This window comes from Seriola aureovittata, chromosome 14 (assembly GCF_021018895.1).
Source record: "Seriola aureovittata isolate HTS-2021-v1 ecotype China chromosome 14, ASM2101889v1, whole genome shotgun sequence".
In the NCBI taxonomy this organism is placed as follows: Eukaryota; Metazoa; Chordata; class Actinopteri; order Carangiformes; family Carangidae; genus Seriola; species Seriola aureovittata.
The window spans coordinates 15458054-15477807 of record NC_079377.1 but is presented as its reverse complement, the minus strand read 5'-3'; the positions used below and the strand labels follow the sequence as shown (position 1 = coordinate 15477807).

General features: G+C 40.1%; 1 protein-coding gene across 2 annotated transcripts in view; it reads left to right on the top strand.

The window, feature by feature from the left end:
• The window catches only part of LOC130181391 (cGMP-dependent protein kinase 1), a 77388-nt gene extending 59131 nt beyond the window's left edge, over window positions 1–18257 (top strand). For both annotated transcript variants that reach the window (XM_056395587.1, XM_056395585.1), the window contains exons 8-18: window positions 5602–5667; window positions 7725–7799; window positions 12183–12279; window positions 12429–12568; window positions 13387–13476; window positions 13965–14106; window positions 14588–14751; window positions 14938–15060; window positions 15147–15209; window positions 15325–15391; window positions 15532–18257. In XM_056395587.1, coding sequence (XP_056251562.1) covers window positions 5602–5667; window positions 7725–7799; window positions 12183–12279; window positions 12429–12568; window positions 13387–13476; window positions 13965–14106; window positions 14588–14751; window positions 14938–15060; window positions 15147–15209; window positions 15325–15391; window positions 15532–15630 — 1126 coding nt within the window. In that variant the 3' untranslated portion in view covers window positions 15631–18257. The remainder of the gene's footprint in view (window positions 1–5601; window positions 5668–7724; window positions 7800–12182; window positions 12280–12428; window positions 12569–13386; window positions 13477–13964; window positions 14107–14587; window positions 14752–14937; window positions 15061–15146; window positions 15210–15324; window positions 15392–15531) is intronic.
• Window positions 18258–19754: the final 1497 nt, after the last annotated feature.

Here is a 19754-nt window from a genome sequence, read left to right as displayed (position 1 = left end):
ACTCAAACTACTAATTTATAATGGATTGAACAGCTGTGCTTCCTTTGTGTTGAACTGTTTGAATTTTCTAGGAATTCACTGATTTCTTGGAAACTGCAAAAATGTTGATGTATCACGCTGACACATATATTTAAACCTCTTCATAAAAACATGATGTATCACATATATCCTTAAATGCATAGTGGATATATGCAATAAATATGTACTGTTGCTTGAATCAGATTTCAAGTAGTGTGCAGTTTTGAAAAGCTCTTCAAAGCACCTTCGACAGCATCTCATGCTTTGTTTAATCAAGAAAACCATGTCTTTTGTAGACCCCGCTCTGACAAAGTGCTCTCCCCACCTCAGCGTCTGTTTGGCATTGTTGTTATCTGTTGTCAGGAACACCTTTTGTCTTGGAGTGTCTTGAGCGAGAGAAGCCTGTTCAGCTACACCTTTGATGGTCAAGCATGTCTCGCAAATTTAAATGATTGAGATGCTGGCCATCTTGAAACCAGGCTTTTGATCAGAGCGCCCTTCTGCAGGGCCTTCTTTCTAATTAGAAGTTAACTGTGTGTGTCCTTGCTCATGAAACTCAATAGCCCCTACTCAAAGGCTACTCAGTCCATCTGAAGACGTTGCCTTTGATCTGTGAGAACAACATATTTATAAATCAAAGTCTGTTCTCCTGCCAGCCATAATGGTTTGTTAGAGCTCGTCTGAGTGCTGGTCTGTGATGTGTGTGTGTGTGTGTGTGTGTGTGTGTGTGTGTGTGTGTGTGTGTGTGTGTGTGTGTGTGTGTGTGTGTGTGTGTGTGTGTGTGTGTGTGTGTATGTGCGTGTGTGTGTGTGTACATTAATGCAGCCAAAAAAATATCAGATTACATGTTTTCCCTAAAGGCTTTGTGTATGTATAGCCCTGAACGGACGCTTCAGTATATATGTATCTCATCCCAATAGGTGGATGATCCAGTTTGAAACTCTTGTTTGGACGTAGCCAACAGCATATCTGATGTGACATTCTTCCTGTCACGATGAAGTATGAACTACCCTGACCTCCGCTCTTTAGTGTACTTTGTGTGTGTGTATGTGTGTTTCTCTGTGTGTGTGTTCCATCAGAAGGAGTTGAAGGATTGTTCGAAAAAAAGTGATGTCACTGACAGAAATATGATTGGCGTCAGTGTCAGACCAACAATAGACCTGTGATAAATCACTATGAGAGGCTATGTTCGTGTGGGCGTGTTAACACAGGTACCAGTGAGAAAATGAAAGGAAGGGCAGGTTTCGCAGACATCAGGACTACACAGCAGTTTTTCCTTATTTGTAGCAGGGTTTATGACTCTGGAAAATTAACCCAGAGAGAGATTGCTGTAAGATTTTGTACACACACTGATGGCCCCCAGTCGACATACTATTACTGTTTTGGTGACTCCCTGATGTGTTTTTCTAAGGCCGCCATCCAACTATTGGATGGATTTCCAAGAAATTTGCACACATCAATTACACAATTTCCCCCCTGGAACGAATTATAATCACTTGTGGTGATTCCTTAATTTTTCCTTTGGCGTCATTATCAGATCAGTGTTTTAATTTGTCCAGTAATTAAGTATTATTATGACTTGCAAAACACTTGCAAAATGACATAGCATGACCGTACCTGTACTTTTTACCAGGTCTCTGCACATTGTATTGGCCAGTGTAACACATTGCTGGTTGAAATTGCACTGTGCTGCAGCAAAAGTTGAGCTACAATCAACACCTTTGCCGAAGTTTGCTATGATGGCACCCCTGCTACACCAACACACTGATATCATTGAAATAAATGCTGCATTTTTAATTCTGAGCTTGTTGTTTTGAACACGGCCTTATAGAATCAGCACTTTTGCTTTACTCCAAACCATAACTTCAATCTTTTAATAGCTCATCCTCCATGAGTCACAGCTTTAACTTCTGCCATTTACTTATTAAATATAAGTCTGTATGTTTTACATTGCTGCTGTATATTCTGGTCTTGAATCCTCTGTATATTTTACATTCCTCTAAAGCATGGCATTGGTTTTTAGACTGCTGGAGACTTTATGCAGCTACTGCTCTCTTTTCTCACCATCACAACAAGAAACTAAACTACCAAAGGTTTGAAGCTTTTTAGAAGATGCTTGAGAAGCATTTTGTAAAAGTGAATCCCATGCTGCCTTTTTTTTTATTTTGGAAACACTCCACAATTGTGTTGTTGTGAAAAGAGACTGCTCCTTCAGAGTTTCCCACAGGCCAAAAATGTATTTTAGGTGTTGGAAGTCAATCAGGAGGGGTGGGGGGTGGGGGGTGGGTGGTTGAGGGATGAGGCATGAGGGGAACTGAAAACAGCATTAAGTATTGAGAGTCAGCTGTAGCTAGAGCCCTGAATTCACAAAATAACCGACAATTTCACAAGTATGTACCCTTCTGGCAGACTGATCTGTCAGCTGCATGTTCAAGCAGAGATTTGTGAGAAACACAAGCACTACCACAAAAGGTTTTGTTTTTGGGCAGGCCATTAAAATAATTTACTCAGTGTGTTCAAGTGCTTGTGGCAAGCTCTGATGTCTGAGATTTGAGAGTAACCTCTCCCCATTATCTTTTTCAAACTGCCCATGTTTGGTTATTAACAGCATAGCTTGTAATTAGAATAATGTTCAGCAGCTAACACTTAAATATTGAACGCTGGGGCTTGAAAAATTTGAAGCAATCTTCGATTTCATAAACTAAGCCAGTGGCTGCCTGGAATAGTATGAATGTAAAAATGTATGGTATGCCTTGCAAAGTGGTCATACTCTGCTGTTATCAAGAAAACACCCAATTTGTTTTAAATGGGGGGAAAAGCTGCTCAAATTTTGCTGCAGTCATTTACTTAAGCACTTTAATACCAAAGCGCAAATCATTGTGTTTCCCACAGCCACCTCTTGTTCTTGCCCCAGTCCTGACCCCAGCTTCACTTCCCTCACTGCAGGCCGTAGCTACTGCCCCACTCTCAGCCTCCTAGCAAGTGCGTTATTTTCATAACCCCCTTCCTGGGACATCAGATCACTGTCCAATTACCAGGTTCATTTCAACCATCTACTGGAAATCAACACCACAGGCTTCCTCCTGTGTAAGTCCAAAGGACATTCCAGACACAGCATGCAGCTGCTTTTAGTGTGTCTGTGCTTGTGCATGTGTCCGTTTTCCAGTGCATTTGTTGTTGCGCTGCAATTAACAAGTGCAGAGCCATCTCTGGCTTAGTGGATGACTTAGGCTCAGCAGTGTGCAAATGAATCATTCTGACGGATATTGTTCAGCGATTGTGTTTCACATGGAACATCGCTTGTATCAACAGGCAATGGCACACTAAGTTGTTTTCCTCAGCTACAGTCGAGCAGTGGGGGACAGGTGTAACAAGCTGCTCTCTAATATGAAACCCTGGAGGTCTCTTAAGGATGATTCACACTTACGTAACCACTATTTCAGTATAGCCCAAAGTGTTGTGTTGTTGTGTTGTATCACCATGGTTAGTAAATGTCATAAACACTGTACACTTCCTTTTATGAGACAAATTAAGTCATGTAACAGATTGTGGGTGTTGCTGTAGCCGGAGCTCATTATCACTGATGAGAAAAACTGATGGGTGTGTATGTGCTTGTACTAGAAAATATAGCCTATAATTTGTTAAAATGTTGTGTTAAAGTTAGTACAAAAGTTATTTAAAACCAACAACGTTGCTTAAATTCTTTGCATGCTTGAATAATCGACTAATAAAGCACCTTTGTTGTGTCTTTGGAAACATATATGACATGAATTGAATGAATTTCAAGTTACTTAGGCAGGTAAATTTGTAGAAGTGGGAGTGATAGCTTTTGTAAAGTGACTACAGCTGGCGGATTGTCACTGGCAAATTCACAGCTGGCATACAATAAGCATTTGTGCCTCAACAGCCATTAACAGTGCAAGATGACTCCCTATTCAGCTCCTGAATATTTGAATAATCATCAGCTTAAAGCTATGTTATAATCACACTGAACCACCTATTTAGTAGCTTAAAAATGAACAAAAGTGTATAACCTTCTCTTCTCTTTTCTTTTCTTTTCTTTTCTTTTCTTTTCTTTTTTCTCTTTCTAATTTGCAATGAATTAAATCAGTCCCCCTGTTATGAGAACATTTGCCTCAAGCTAAGTTCATACAATGTAACAGACGTGTGTGATGAACCATTGAGAACTAATTCCCACTGAGTGTCACTCATCAAGACTCTAGTTCCCCAAACTAATTATCACACAATCACTATTAACAACCATGGTGTAACACATTGTCTTCATCTAAACTGGGACATTTGTTGTTCTTTCACCCATTAACCTGGTTATTAATACTGTAAGTGTTCTTATGTAAATGCTATCGAATGCTGTTATGGGCAAGCAGAAGAGCAGGTGGAGCAGCGTTAGCCAGAGTATTGTGTTAAGAGCATTGATGCAGGTTACAGGAGCTTATCAGAGGTGAATGAAACACTCCATGTTATGCTAGCCAGCGGGCCCCAAGAGTCATCTGTTAATATATCCTATGCCCCTGACACTAACACTGCCTTCCTCTCCACTGCTGTCTTCTGCTCTGTAGCCCTCACCTTTCAAAATTTGTTGTTCCTCCACCAGCTGTGGCCTTTACTCAAAGGGGTCAGCAGAGAGACTGAGGCAGAGTGTGTATGTGTGTATGTGTTTGAGTTTGTGCATGATGAGGAAGGGGGTGGTGGTGGTGGTGGTGGTGGGTGGTGGTGGTGGTGGGTGGGGTGGGGTGGGGTGGGGGGGCATGTGCGTGTGTGTGTTTGGAAGAAGGAAAGCAGAGGGGGTTGACATAGCATGAGGAGGATTTGTCACCTCAGCTCATTGAAATAGGTTGCCATATGACTGAGTTCAGGTCAGACACAGAGTGATTGTCAGCAGAATTGAATCAACTCTTTTCACATCGAGAGTGGAGCCTGTTTAGCTTTTGATTTGCTCCAGAGTATGATCTTTTTTTTGCTTTTTCGAAAAGATGGGGCATGAAATAATCTGCTTATGGGGGATCCCTCGAAGAGTCTCCTGTGTTCTTGTAATATTTTAGTCTGTGTTAGAGTGGATAACACTGCACTTGGATTGGAGCTGGAACGTACCACAGACGTACCACAGGCTTATCTTTTGTTGGAGGGCTGCCCTGGGCAGTGTGCTGGTTTACAGTTAGAGCTTATTGCCGTGGGAGAATTTTTCAAAGTGAAGAATGGATTCTTGGGACACAGACTCAGAGGATTCATGCGATTGGGGCGACTCCTCTGAAGAAGCATCATCATCAGAGGAAGATGAACTTGATGTCAAATATGATAAAGAGTAATGCCAATCATGCAGCGCTGTGTGTTGCCTGTTGAGAGTGATGTTTTCATTGCGTGACGGTGCCCCTTATGAAGTGAATGGATTTGAATAGGACGTTACTGACTACATTGCTGTGCAAGTGTTTAGTTTTGGCTGGTGCCATTTTCTAAAATCTGATAAAAAAAAATTTAATTGAATAATGATGCGAGTTAATGACGGCCGCACAGTTTACAAATCAAATGTGCCTATTTTGCTAACGTGTGTGTGATCTTTTTCTCCAGGGAGGACATCAGGACGGCTAACGTCATTGCAGCAGAGGCAGTCACCTGTTTAGTCATCGATAGAGAGTGAGTATCAATAAAGTTAATCCCCACTTCTTTCTTTCTTTAGCATTAAAAAGAAATGCTTGTGGTACAAGAGCTCAATGAATGAATGCTTGTTCTCCTTGTTCTACTGTGATGATACATTTTACCGTTTATCATTAACACATAATTGTCATTTATGGCTACAGCGGTCATTTATCAGCAAAAGTTACGTAGTGTTGCTTTAAATAACAGCTCATATAGTTTAGGAGTTATAAAAAAACAACAACAAAGCAATCACCTGTAGTCTACCGATTGATCTGGCGTCTATGTTCAGGACTCGACTGATTCTCATCTAAATATTTTCCAGACACGGACAGAAATAAAAAACGTATTAGGTTTGGACATGCTTTTTTAAGTGATGCCAAGAAGGCAGGTGTAAAATGTGTCCTAACCTCAACTTAAGTAAAGAATTTATATTTATACCAGATTTGTGCAGGAATGATCTCATGGGCTGTTTTTTCACTTGTGTTTTTCAGGACATTATCAAGAACCACATTTCTCAGCTTCACATTGCCCTTTATACTTTCTCAGCTTAAACATTTACTAGTTTTCTTTGATTGCAATAACATGACTTTTAATTTCATTGCAAAGTTTATCGTATTTTTATGGTGAGATCATCACTTTTAGAAAAATAATGTAGATCCAAAGTCGTGATATGAGGTCACTATCTGAAGAAGAGTTCAGTCTTTGAGCATCTTTGTCTGTTGCATTAATTTGTGTGGTGAGCACAGAGACTGATGGGTTGGGTGTGGGGACGAGATGGTATCAGCTTACCCAGGACCTCCCACTGGCCTCAGGGAACACAGCATGAATGGCCATCCTCATTGCTAGCAGAGGGAATAGTGAGTGAGTCATCCAGCACAGGTGATTAGCGCTGCCATTCACTCTGCCTGTCAAAGCAGCAAGCAGCTATTGCTGTCAGAGCCCACAAAACTGGCTCATTTCGTGCGTGTTTGCCACCCAGCCAATTACGGTTTGTTGTCTGTGCGCATTTTCATGTGTTTTCTGAATGCCCATGCATGTGTAATGCGTTCAAAGGAAACATTACCGCTCAAGAGGCAAGGTAAGGTAAGGTAGGGTAATTGCAGGAGATGTGCTAGAGAAAAAGGAGGAGATAGAAACTGTGGGGAAGAGACATAGAATAAAAACAAGCGGCAGGGAGTCACAGACTCAGTGCAATAGAAACGGTAAGAAGCCAAACATTTAAAGAAAAGCTCTGCTCGGAAACAGTCCCAGCTCACAGGCATTATGGTCTCAACAGGAGGAAACACCAGATGTACTGCATCTTCCGCTGACAGCTTGATGAGCCTTGAATGAGAACTATCTCAGTTTGTTGTTCTTCCAGGCTGGTTGGAGTCTTTTATATAGGCAGCCATATCAGAGAAATGAGCCAAAGCTAAGTTGTTATTTTTCATGTACCAGATCTCTCCACCAGTGCAACTTTGGAAGATTTTATTTCAGTGGGTTAGTGTACTGTGTAGGTTATTATTCTGCAGTTGACATCTCATCATCATCTTTCTTCATCATCTTTCTTTCACTTTAACTAAGTGAATTTTGTTTAAGATATTTGTTTTCATAAAATGTAATTTATCAACTCAATGTAATTGAATTCATCATTCACTGAAATAATCTAAACATTTAATACACTTAACACTTTATATGACTTTAGTCTTCATTACATATATGAGTCTGGATGGACATGGATGTAAACAGCAACTTGACTGGGTTTTGGAGGCATACAACCACGAGGCGGAAGTTCTAGTTGGAGGCTTCTCGCTAAAAGCAGATTGATGAATATTTAATTGTAACTGGCAGTGGTTTTTATGACATGATCATAGATTGTACCAGTTTCTTAGACAGATCGCCTGCATTTTACAAACTGCTTTATTCCCTCAAACCATAAGCTATTCATTCATTTACTGAAATTCAAGAACATGTAAATTACTTTAGGCTGGATAGATTGTAGATTCTTGAACCAACTAAATGCTTCAAAACATTTCGATTGTGGGCTGTTTTAACATTTACTGTCTGTGTTGCAGTTCATTCAAGCACCTGATTGGAGGTTTGGAAGATGTGTCCAGTAAAGGCCATGAAGATGCTGATGCCAAAGCCAAGTAAGACAATTAGAATTTATGATTATGCGTGAATTCATTAAAATACTCACTATATTACAATGTATTACAAAATTTTCGAATATATCTTATAGCTGTGTGCTTCAGACTTGATTTCATGTTTTAATCAATTAACTTCACAAATTAATTTTCACTTTCAATAATTAAATTTAAAACATTGGTATCATATTTGTGATTGCATGCCAGCATAAATGTTTTATAAAGAAACGTGCTCCAGGCCAGCGGTTAATGCATTGTGCCTTTAGCTCTGTTACATAACCACACGATACCCGGCTGACAGGCCAGAAATCAGAGGCTATGACCTCTGCCTCTATTTCTGGAGGAATTAATATGCACTCTGTTTATTGTCGCTATGGAAACAAGAGAATAGCACTATAGAAGGCACAGGACACCTTGGCAAAGAGGTGGTCATCTTTGGGTTCAGACAGCCACGTATTGGCATAATCTGATACTTCACTCGCTTAGTGCTATGTTGTGAGTCAAGGTGAGGAGAAACAAGAACTTTGTAATGACAGATTACAGAGAGCGAGAGAGCAAGAACGGCTTATCACCACAAACAGGGAGAGAGAGAGATGCAGATAGATGGAAGGGTTGAAGAGAGGCAGGGAGTGAACAAGGCGGGTGACAAAGCACACCAGATTTCTATCCAATGCTTCGGATTTCTAGCTGACTGCTGAGTGTCAGTCATGTTTGCAAGTCAGTGGCATTTAGTGGGCAAAGAGCAGAACATAACACCGGTTAATGTGTTGTATAGAGGCACTGAGGAAACAGAAGATGGGTATAATTGGGGGAGGAGGGGTGGAGGGCTCAGTGGCTTGTGCCTGGCATTCAGTCCTGGCCAGGTGCCCCTTATGGCTCACTACCACTGATGAGTGCCCTGCCAGTAGATGTGTGTGGTAAAAAGAGACCTGCAGTGTGCATTCACTACACTATTCTTCCCACGTCTAGGTCTAAAGGAGAGCTAATCTAAGATCTAAGATTGATTTTCTGCAAATAAACAACAAATAATTATTTTCGTGCAACTATCATTTGTAACCTTCCACATCCATCCTGTTCTCTTCTACTTAAAATAGAGCCGCTCTCTCCCTCTGCTCCCTTAAATCTGTCACATCAAAGCCACTTTCACCCTGATTAAGGTAGCTTCTTCTTGCTGTATGCTAAATCTGTGTGTGTGTGTATGTGTGTGTGTGTGTGTCGTCTCTTGCTGGCCCTCCCTGCCCAGCAGAGCACATTTGCGTCTTGGTGAGGAAAACCTGAGTCAAGGTCCCAAAGTGATGGAAACTATCTCTAATTGGTCACAGTGGAGAAGCTCTGTGCAGCAGCACTGTTGCTATATCGCAAACTACAGCTGCTCTCTGTGAGGTTGACAGGTCTTTTCTTCAAAGACTACCTCCCTGCTATGTGCTATATGTGCACATTGTTTTTGATTAAGCCGCCGCTTCTCTCTGCAGGAGGAAACTCACACAACACAAACTAGAGTGAATACATCTATCTCTGCTGTAATGTTTCATTTGTATTTCTATGCACATAAAACATTGGTCTGGCCTTTGAGTTACAGTTCCAGCCTAGAAAAGCAACGTCCCCGGTTTGCATCCAGATCTCTGTCTCCCCTCATGTCCTGTCATCTCGACTGTTGACTCTCTTATAAAGGCATGAAATAGCCCTAAAAATAATTTTTAAAAGCTGCTGTTTCCTGGTGATTTTGTGGAGTAATTTAAACTGTCCTCTCATAGGCTAGCAGCTGATTTTATCGTCTTTACTTTTGTGGTGAAACAGGTTTATTTTTTCAATTAACTGTTATTAAAATGCCTCAAATCCAAGTTTATGAAACTTGCAGATACCCTGCATTGAGTATAAATAGACTACTTTACATTTCCACTTACATTTCCTGCTAAACATGGCACTTCCAGCAAGAAAACTTTATGTGATTGAAGATTGATGAGATAATATGAGCCAGTATGACCCAGCATTTCTGTCTGTTGAGCAAGTGTAGTTCAATAAGCAGGAATTGCTGGTAAATAAAAGTGTCATTTAACGAGAGTCAGCTTCAAGGTCGGATATGCTTTCTTCTCCTCCCTCCTCTCCCTTGAGTCAGGCGAGACCAAGAAAAACCGGAGCAAAGGAAATGAGGATAATAGCACTCAAACACTCTCGCTGACACACACACACACACACACACACACACACACACACACACACACACACACACACACACACAGTAAGACACATGGGGATTGCATCATTTTATATGATCTCATCCGTTTACTGATACACCCTATCACCCACTGGGGTACTACTTGACCCACAGTGGAGCACTTTGTATTGCAGTGCTAGTAATGGATTTGCCATGTAACAGTAATAAGTAATATTTTATTTCAGCTTCATATAAGTGCCCTCAAAATACGTGCACTATATAACTAACCTGGGTTACCTTACAGTGGATGGATGCAGCTGAGCTCTGTGTGTGTTTTCATTCAAGGTCAGGGTTTAGACATCTATTTAAGGTGGATGTATGGCTTCAGTCCCACTGGGTCTGCTCACCAGTTTCATATTCCAATTTCCAACATCTAGTGTTTCAGCAAAGGACATAGACAAGTGCTGCATTTTTGTAGAGCATCAGAGCTATCAGAGCATTTCTGTTGCAGCTGCATTAAGAATCTAACTAATGATTGACTTCCCAGAGTTTACTGTATGTGTCCTCAGTTAAGACACAATGCGATGGCAAGACTTTTTCCTGAAACAAAACTATTCATTACAGTCCACTAACAACTTCTCCAGCTGGTTTCAAGGTTGTCTTCTTTTATTCTCTTAAGAGGGGTCCATCTTTTGCTCAGAATAGAACATAAGAGTCATTTTGTTTTTCATTTTCTAATTAATACAATAGCTTAATTTTGTGGTTCAACATTGAATGGCATGCTCATCAGCTTACCTACCTTGATCCATATAATGGGGCAACACTGCCATCTGCTGGGAAATTACTACTGTTACTATTAAACCTTTTTGAGGACCTTCACAATGTAAAATGATCCCCTGATCCCTTTAAATCTTGACAGAATTTGCAAGACCTCCTTCATTAAGAGGACCCAAACACATGCCCACACATCACAGACCCTGTGTGTGTTTTTCTCTGCGTATGTGCACTCATAAATCCATGTAATGTGGATGTGGCGGTCACCTTGACCTTATTAATAATCCTGTCTTAAACACAGTAAATCACGTCCTCTCAATTACTTCTCTTCGTCCTTTTCTTAAGCAGAGAGTGTTTTCTGGGCTGGCTTCCAGATGATGGGAGGGGAGAAAAAGATGAAAGGATCACCTGGGAGTCTCACATGCCTATATACACAGACAAATAAACAGTGACTGTCCTGGTAACCTCATGTGTTTCTGAGAAACACAAGCTCAGTAACCTGCCACCACGTGCAACTGCAATGCCCACTGACATTCAGCTTGGGGAAAAGGCTTTATTGTTCTGGCTTGCAGTGTAATTGTTGTACCTGGTGGATCTTATAGAGTGAAAGTCCCTTTCTTAGCATGAGCTTAGCATGAAGTATTACGTCTCATTTGCCATTTTATTTATCAAATTCAAATCCAGAACATTCCTCATAAAATGAGTCAATGTTTAACTTACTTTCATGTAAATAAGCTTAACCTCTGCTGCTCCATGAAGGAAGAAACTAGAGGTATTTTTGATAAATGTCTGTTATTGGCAGCCGTGCCTGTTTTTGTGAGAGAGAGAGAGAGAGAGAGAAAGAGGAAAGGCCTGACGATGATAGTGAGTTCCGAGTGACCCAGAAAAACCTGTCCGGGCTCAGATCTGTCCTAAGCCCACTGATCCAGAGACTGAGCTGATGAAACTCTGTCTGGATCAAACAATAACCAGAGAAGACATGGGGCATCTGAGGATAAGGGACGGACACGTGGAAACAGTCTCCCCTGCCAGCGTGTGCAGGTCAGCAATGGCATGCTGGGGTGGTCAGTGGCAGAGCCAAGGCATGTCTTCAGAGCCAGCTGAGCACTGAGCAGTTCATGCACCGGACACCCCGTCTTTGTTCTTTCCTATCAAGAATGGGGACAGGCTGGGGACAGTTAGTCTGTGTTCAAACGGAGGTCAAAGTGGTTTGCCAGAGTATGAAATACAAACACATCCTGTTCACGTGTTCATATTTATACACTCCACATCCTCTGCAACATCCTTGATAGATTACTATGAGTTAAATCCTCTAAGATTTGCAAACAAATGAGCTCTAGGAGAGACGGATACTTTGTCTCAGGTTGTTGAAAGTGGATTATCTCTTCTTTCACCCTTCCTCTCATCTCTAATCCTGTCCCCATTCTGTCTTTTCCCTGCTTTTCTCGGTACAACAGGTATGAAGCAGAGAATGCCTTTTTCTTCAATCTCAACCTAGCTGACTTCAATATCATCGACACTCTGGGAGTTGGTGGCTTTGGACGTGTTGAGTTGGTAGGAGGCACTGCACTGTGACAGTAACATGAATGATTTCTTTTTTCTTTTTTCTTTTTCCACATCTGTGTAATTGCTCAACAGGCTGTTCAGGTGAATGTGCAGGCTGATCTTTGTGTTTGAATTCCTTCCTTTCCATCTCACTGCAGGTTCAGCTCAAGAGCGATGAGAACAAAACCTTCGCCATGAAGATCCTGAAGAAACGGCACATTGTGGACACAAGACAACAGGAGCACATTCGTTCAGAGAAGCTCATCATGCAGGAGGCCCACTCTGACTTCATTGTTAGGTACACCCCCTGAACAGCTACACTGAAGGGAAATATAAATAATCTAGTGTATATACTTTACATTTCATAAGGATCAGTACAGCCAGAAGTAGCTGGGCTTGATTTTCTTTGTGGAGCTTGCAGGTTCTCTGTCATGTTAATAAAGGTTTCCTCCCACATGTACGTCAAGTATATTGCTTAGTACTATAAATGCAGAATGAATGTGAGTAGGAGTGCTTTGTGTGAACCTGTTTTTTCTGCTTTCTTTTCTCCATTGTGCTGGAAAATGCTCCAGCATCTTGTGACCCTGAAAGAGAAAAAGGAGCCACAAAGAATTACATTTTTTTTTGCATTCATTCAATACTATATAAACCATTATGCGACACTATATAGAACACTATTTAAAAGTTCAGCTGCCCTTTCAAATCCACTAGTTGTTGCTGCCTCAAGCTTGAAATATATCTAACTTTTCTTACAATCATTTGGCTATAGTAACAAAAATCAAGTAAACAAAAGATGGTCATGTTTCTGACCATACACAGTGTTAAATAGATAAATTAGTCATTTTGATCTAAAATTGCCTCCTATACAACTAGTGGTAGCATTTGTATTAATTAAATAATTACACTCCAAAGCTTGCATAAATATATGGTTTTAATTTACATCGACTCCTAAATTGGTGTCAACAGTCATTTTGCAAGATTAGGCATCTTCTTTTAATTTTGGAATATTCATTTTGGACTCTCCACATTGATTCGTTGCACTTGTCCAGCGAGACATTCAACAGATATTTTTGCATTTGACAGCTGTTTAAGATAACATCCACTTTGTGTTTTCAGACTTTATAGAACCTTCAAGGACAGCAAGTATCTCTACATGTTGATGGAAGCGTGTTTAGGAGGAGAGCTGTGGACCATTCTTCGAGACCGGTAAGCTGTGTTTCTCCAGGCCAGATACAATTGAACTGTGTCATATTTCTATTTCTGCTACTGACACCAAGAGTGAGTATTACAATGAGTAGAGTGTTGAAATTTCAGTAATAGAGCCAAAACCTCAAGTATTTCAGTCCTGCTCATTCGCAAGATTGCCAGTGCTTTTCCCTTCAGCTTTATTCATACATTCCACATTTTGCTCAACATGAATTACAAGTTTAGACATGTGTGGTTCAAATGTGTTAAAACATGTGGTGATTCGATTGTTTTCCTGGCAGATCTTAATTTGTTTTTAACACCCAAGACAAAATCTTCATTGGAAATCAGTTGTGGGAACCATGAAGCGACTGAACCTTCTAGTTGGTCTAAGAAACAACTTCATTATTGGACTACTGCAGACTATCTGTCAGGAAGCAGCCAGGACCTGTCTGCATCGTCACTTACTTTATTCACAGTTCAGCTCTGTTGCCTCTCTGTGTTTCCAGGGGTTCATTTGAAGACTCAACCACCAGATTTTACACAGCTTGTGTGGTAGAGGCCTTCGCCTACCTGCATTCCAAAGGAATCATCTACAGAGACCTCAAACCAGAGAACCTTATATTGGACCACAGGGGCTATGCCAAACTGGTAAGAGATCAACATGGAACCATCACTCACAAAACCTCTGAATCTCATTGTCTGTACTTTTTGAGAAGAGTATGGTGCAAACATACAGTACTACACACATAAAGAGAAACCTCATCTTTCTATGATGCAATGATGGTGAAGGATGAAATTAAATTTGAACACTTTCCTCATCTTGATGGTGAAGAAAGTATAATTATAGTATAAAAAAAGTTATAATTGAGGTTACGGTCCTTATGGAGAACCTGTTTGTAGCTTTTGGCCGAGCAGCAACCAGCTGCTCGATTCCATCTATCCATCCTGCCAAAACATCAAATGAAAAAGTGACATATTGAGACAATTATACTCTATCTCCAGCGTCACAATCATTCTACATAAAAATTTATACGATCTGATAAAAATAAGGACCAATTTGATATGTAATTAATTCTAATTCTTATTCAACTTGACAGAACTGACAGAACAAAATCTTTCTTTACTTCAGGTGGACTTTGGTTTTGCCAAGAAGATCGGGTTCGGGAAGAAGACGTGGACCTTCTGTGGGACGCCGGAGTATGTAGCACCAGAGATCATTCTGAACAAGGGCCACGACATCTCAGCTGACTACTGGTCTCTAGGAATCCTTATGTTTGAGCTCTTAACTGGCAGGTACACACAAGCCTGGGCATGTACATGAAAACTCATTTATAAAATATTTCCTGTCACTGGCATATACTGTATGTCCCGATGCACAGCAAATCAAACAGTTTAACGACAATTGAGTAAATTCTTGTTAGAAGAAAATCATCAATGCATTTTTTACACAAAACTACTATGTTTGCCTCGGTTATGTAGCCCTCCATTCTCTGGCCCCGATCCTATGAAAACCTACAACATCATCCTGAGAGGCATTGACATGATCGAATTTCCAAAGAAAATTACCAAAAATGCTGCCAACCTAATCAAAAAGCTATGCAGGTGAGTGTTGCCTCCAGCAGTTTCACTCAGTGTAATTCATTTAAGTGGTCCATATGCTGAGTAATCTTGTTGTTATTCGACTACAGGGATAATCCTTCTGAAAGACTGGGAAACTTGAAAAATGGTGTCAAAGACATCCAAAAGCACAAGTAAGAATGCTTTTAAATGAATATGATCTTCTCATTAATTCATTTCTTTTTATAATATAATTGTGCAGTAAAACATAATTATCAACCGAAGTATTAATGCTGCTTTTCCCTTTAGATGGTTTGAGGGCTTTAACTGGGAGGGCTTGAAGAAGGGGACACTGACGCCTCCTATTATCCCTAATGTAAGTGCGCACTGCTGATAGCCTCACACGTTATTCATTTTCTTTCTAATTGCTCTGTTGCAGTGAATCTCTTACTCAAAACTCACTTGTTGTCTAATTGTTTAGTCTTTATGTGAATTATTTTTCTGTCTTTCTACCAGGTCACATCAGCAGTCGACACGAGTAACTTCGACAGCTTCCCAGAAGACAACGAGGACCCACCTCCTGATGACAACTCCGGCTGGGATGTTGATTTTTGAAGTCCTCCTCTCCCCTTAAAACCAAAAGGAACTCATCTTTTGTTGGCTTGGAGGCCATCTTGACGACATGGCTGTGTTGTAAAAAAAAAAAAAAAAAAAAACTGCATTAAAAATGAAAGAGAAGATATGGAGAAGAAGATAAACACATGGATGGCAAACCCTCTGGGTCACCGATATGCCTTTATTTCACTGTGGCTCTGGATCAAGCATTTATAATGGGACTGCTGTAGCACTTCTTCAGTGTTGTCTTACACTCAGCTCTAAAGGCGCAGGCAAAGAAAGTGCAGGGATACACACACACACACACATACACATAAACACAATCCAACAGAGGCTGATAATGGAGCCAGGTTTTTCCCAGGTTAACAGAGAAAGATGTTTCGTGGGTGAATGAATGATCGATAGTCAAGTTTTGGTTATAGGATAAATAAAAGTACGAAAAGTGTGATGATTGACTGCTCAAAAAGAGAAGAAGCTGATGATTTTTTTTTTCTCCGTTTGTTTCTCCGCAATATTTGGTGAAATACTTGGTGGACTTCGGGAGGTTACAACATGATACTGCAGTTGTTCCCTGGTTTTTGACATGCAGCTGCTTGCTGCGAGTTTGGATCCTTTTCAGAGATCTAAACACTACAGTCTGCAAGTAAACCTGGCATCAAGTGCTCAAGACTAACCTGAATGTCACTGGTTTTCTTCTCGTTTAACATCCATACGGCATACAGTTTGTACGGTACATAGTATTTGAATTTACAAGTTACATTCTCACAAATGAACACAACCGGGCTGAAATCAAATACTTAGTACACTTTACATAAAATAAACCTACCTTGAAAAGCACAAACACTGTGCATCGAGTCAAAAGAGACGTGACTCTTCAAGTGCCCTACTTAAATTTTAATGAATCACACACACCGACACACATGAAATGTCAGCTAGAGTTTCCATGAAGCAATCTGTCATTATGCACTTAAGACCATTAACTGAGAAAATCAGCAGTTCTAGGTAATTTTAAGCTTCAGTAGATGAAGTCACACTCTTTGTTTGTTCTTTAATACGCTTTTAAACACGCATATGAACGCTTCTCTACCTACATACTTCTTAAATTTGTTTTTTAAATCACCCAAATGCCTCTTCCCCATTCAACCAAACGGGACATCCTCTGTTTGCTCCTGTATAGTTCTGATATAACTGTGAACATGGTTTTAATGTCTTTGGTGCTGTTAAATTGCTGATAAATTATGATAAGCGATGGTGAGATGACAGTACTGGTTATTGTTTTTGTATAGTAATTTTTTTTGTGCTTGGTTTCTTGTAACGTACTTGACTTCTTTTTCAAAAATTGGAGACTTGTGTCAATTTGTAAACTTGAGTGAAGTTTTGTTTGATATCACTTGACACCATGTTACATTGTGCTAAGTGGTATTTTCAAGGTGTTTTAATAGGTTTAACCATGTTAAGTTCATTCATATAAATTAACCATCCTCATCTTTGGAGGCAAAATTTACCACGTCCACATTATCTTAAGACTTCCAACACGTAAACATCGTCTTATAGAAATTTAAAAGTGTCTCCTTCAGACAGACGGCAAAATTAAAAAAAAAAAAAGGCAGATTATATTTTGTGAAGCTCACAGCTTTGACCACTAACTCCATGATCTCTCACCCAGCTGATCACCTAAAAAGCATAACAACATAAAATCAGAAGAAATATAAGTGCCTTAAATCAATGGCATACAAAATTAACATCGCAAGACCTTTTCGATGCTGCATGAACACATATACACCTCAAAAACGTATGTGTCCTCTTAGATGGCTGCTTCTCATCCTTTGTTATATCTAATAAATACATTAATCACCTTGGAAAGAGAATTTCTAGTCTTTTGATGGCGGACAAAAGTGTGTATGAAATAAATGTCCTGCTTCACCCCTTTGATTTCTCTCACAGAAACATTTATTAACAGTAAGATTATAAAAATCTATCATACCTATCATGGCTGCAATGACATGCTTTTCTCTACATATCTAACGTGATCTTATGAAATCAACCACAGCTGGTCTGATATGAAGTGAACAGTAAATGAAAGCTCAGAGGGACCTTCTGTTTCAGCCGACAAAAGTCCATGTGATCTGAGTATTTAGAGATGGCAAGAATGATTTGCAGTTTTTCATTAATTTGAAAACAATACTCTTGTTTGCCACTGTTGACAATCTTTACTGTATGATAACCTCGATCATAATGCATCATCATCCAGATTTTCATTTTATGGTTTGGGTTAAATAAAGCCGAACAGCACAACTCATATTTCATCCCAGAAAGCCAAACAGACATCTTTACATTTAAATGGTATAAATCAATGATGTTGATGGAGAGCTACAAATGAGAAGAAATCTTAGCTCTGTAGGCATACCATAAGTATTTTACTGTATTAAGGACAGGTTATGTTTATCACAAAGCCTTATGTACATCATGACTTTACAAACCACTGGTTTTGAGTCTCTTATTGACCGCCTTCTGCAATGTTACCTGATATCTGCCTTGTGTTATGTTGTTTATTCTGCTGTACATTAGTTTTGCAGAGTGCCACGTGTAAGATTTTTAAAATTATAGAGTAAAAACAATACTTTTGAGTGGTGTTTGTCTTAGTTATTTTAAACAACTCAGCATGATTGATTGAAAGCTTGTGTAATGGAGATTTTGTACAGTTTGCTGCAACTGCCACACGAGGGAGCTCCAGGTAAAACAGATCTCGCTCAACAAAACTGTCTCAGCCTGATGTGAACTGGCTCAGGTCGCCTGAGATCTAATAATCAGTCCCACAGTTAATGTCCTCCACTTAGTCGTAAGTGCAGATGATTCAGCTTCTCTGGTCTCAGTGTTATTCACACAACAAATCTGTTTGGGGGACAGGGAAATGGCTTCAGCCATAACAACAGGGTGACACTTCTGGGAGATCAAAGGGGATCAAAGTGCATCAAAGGAGCTCACCTTGCCAGCACTGACATTTAGTAAAGTGGAGATAAAAGCGCTACTTCAAAAGATATACAGCAATTCAAACACGCAAAGTGCTACAGTGTGTTTGTCAGGTGTCTACGGCGCATCTCTCTCTCATAAGCACACATCCATCCTCACACTCAAACATGGGCTATAGATGACCAGCAGATGACGTCCAAGTGCCAGGATATTTTAACAGCGAAACTAAAGGGCTCGTTTCCATCGTGCACATCAGCACCTGTGAGCTTTTACTCAGCACACTGACTGGACTTTGTCAAATGCTGCAAAATTGGACAAGTAAAGTAATTAAGCCTCAGTGTCCTGACCCGAAAAAAAAGAGTGATCTTTCCCGCAAAATACTGTTTCACTTATTTTAATGATTCTAAGGGAACGTCTTGCTAAGAGATAGATTAGATCACAGGGGAAAAAAACGTTGAAATAAGTCTGTGGAGGAAGAGGTGACATGATCTGGCTTGGTTGGCAGATTTAGGTCACAATCCCACTTTTCAGGTTTAAATTTGAACACTTCAAGATAAATCTCTCCTTAATGGGGCCATTTCTTGCAGTGGACGATCCCATAGGGTCAGGGAGCAGGACGGTTCACAGTTGACTTTAATCTCAAAGTGCCAGTCAACCCTGAAAGGTCTCGCCACGGAAGTCCATTAATTCGGTAAACTTTTCACACCCCTTAATGGTCTGCATATCCTACACATTGATGTCCGCCACTGGTGTAATCAAGCACACTTTGGAGGATAATTGCCCCCTTTGCAATCAGAAGGATCAAATGAAGTGGTTAATCGACACAAGTAACTTCAATCACTGTCATCACACAGCCAAAGGGCAGTTAGGCTACTTGAATGTCAAAGAAACTGGAATAACCAAACCGCTTTTATAGAGAGGGGTAACGGAGTTTATGAAGAAAGAAACGCACTAAATCCCACATTGTGAGGCATACTGGTGAGCTTTTACTACAGCTATAAAGCAAACTCACTTCACAAATAAATATTTTGTAGCATATACAATTGTTCTTATAATTACACGTATAATAGTTTGAAAGTCATTAAAATGAAATATAGACTATTAATAAACGGTGAACTGTTGGCATCAATATTTTTTTTGGAAAAACAAAGAAT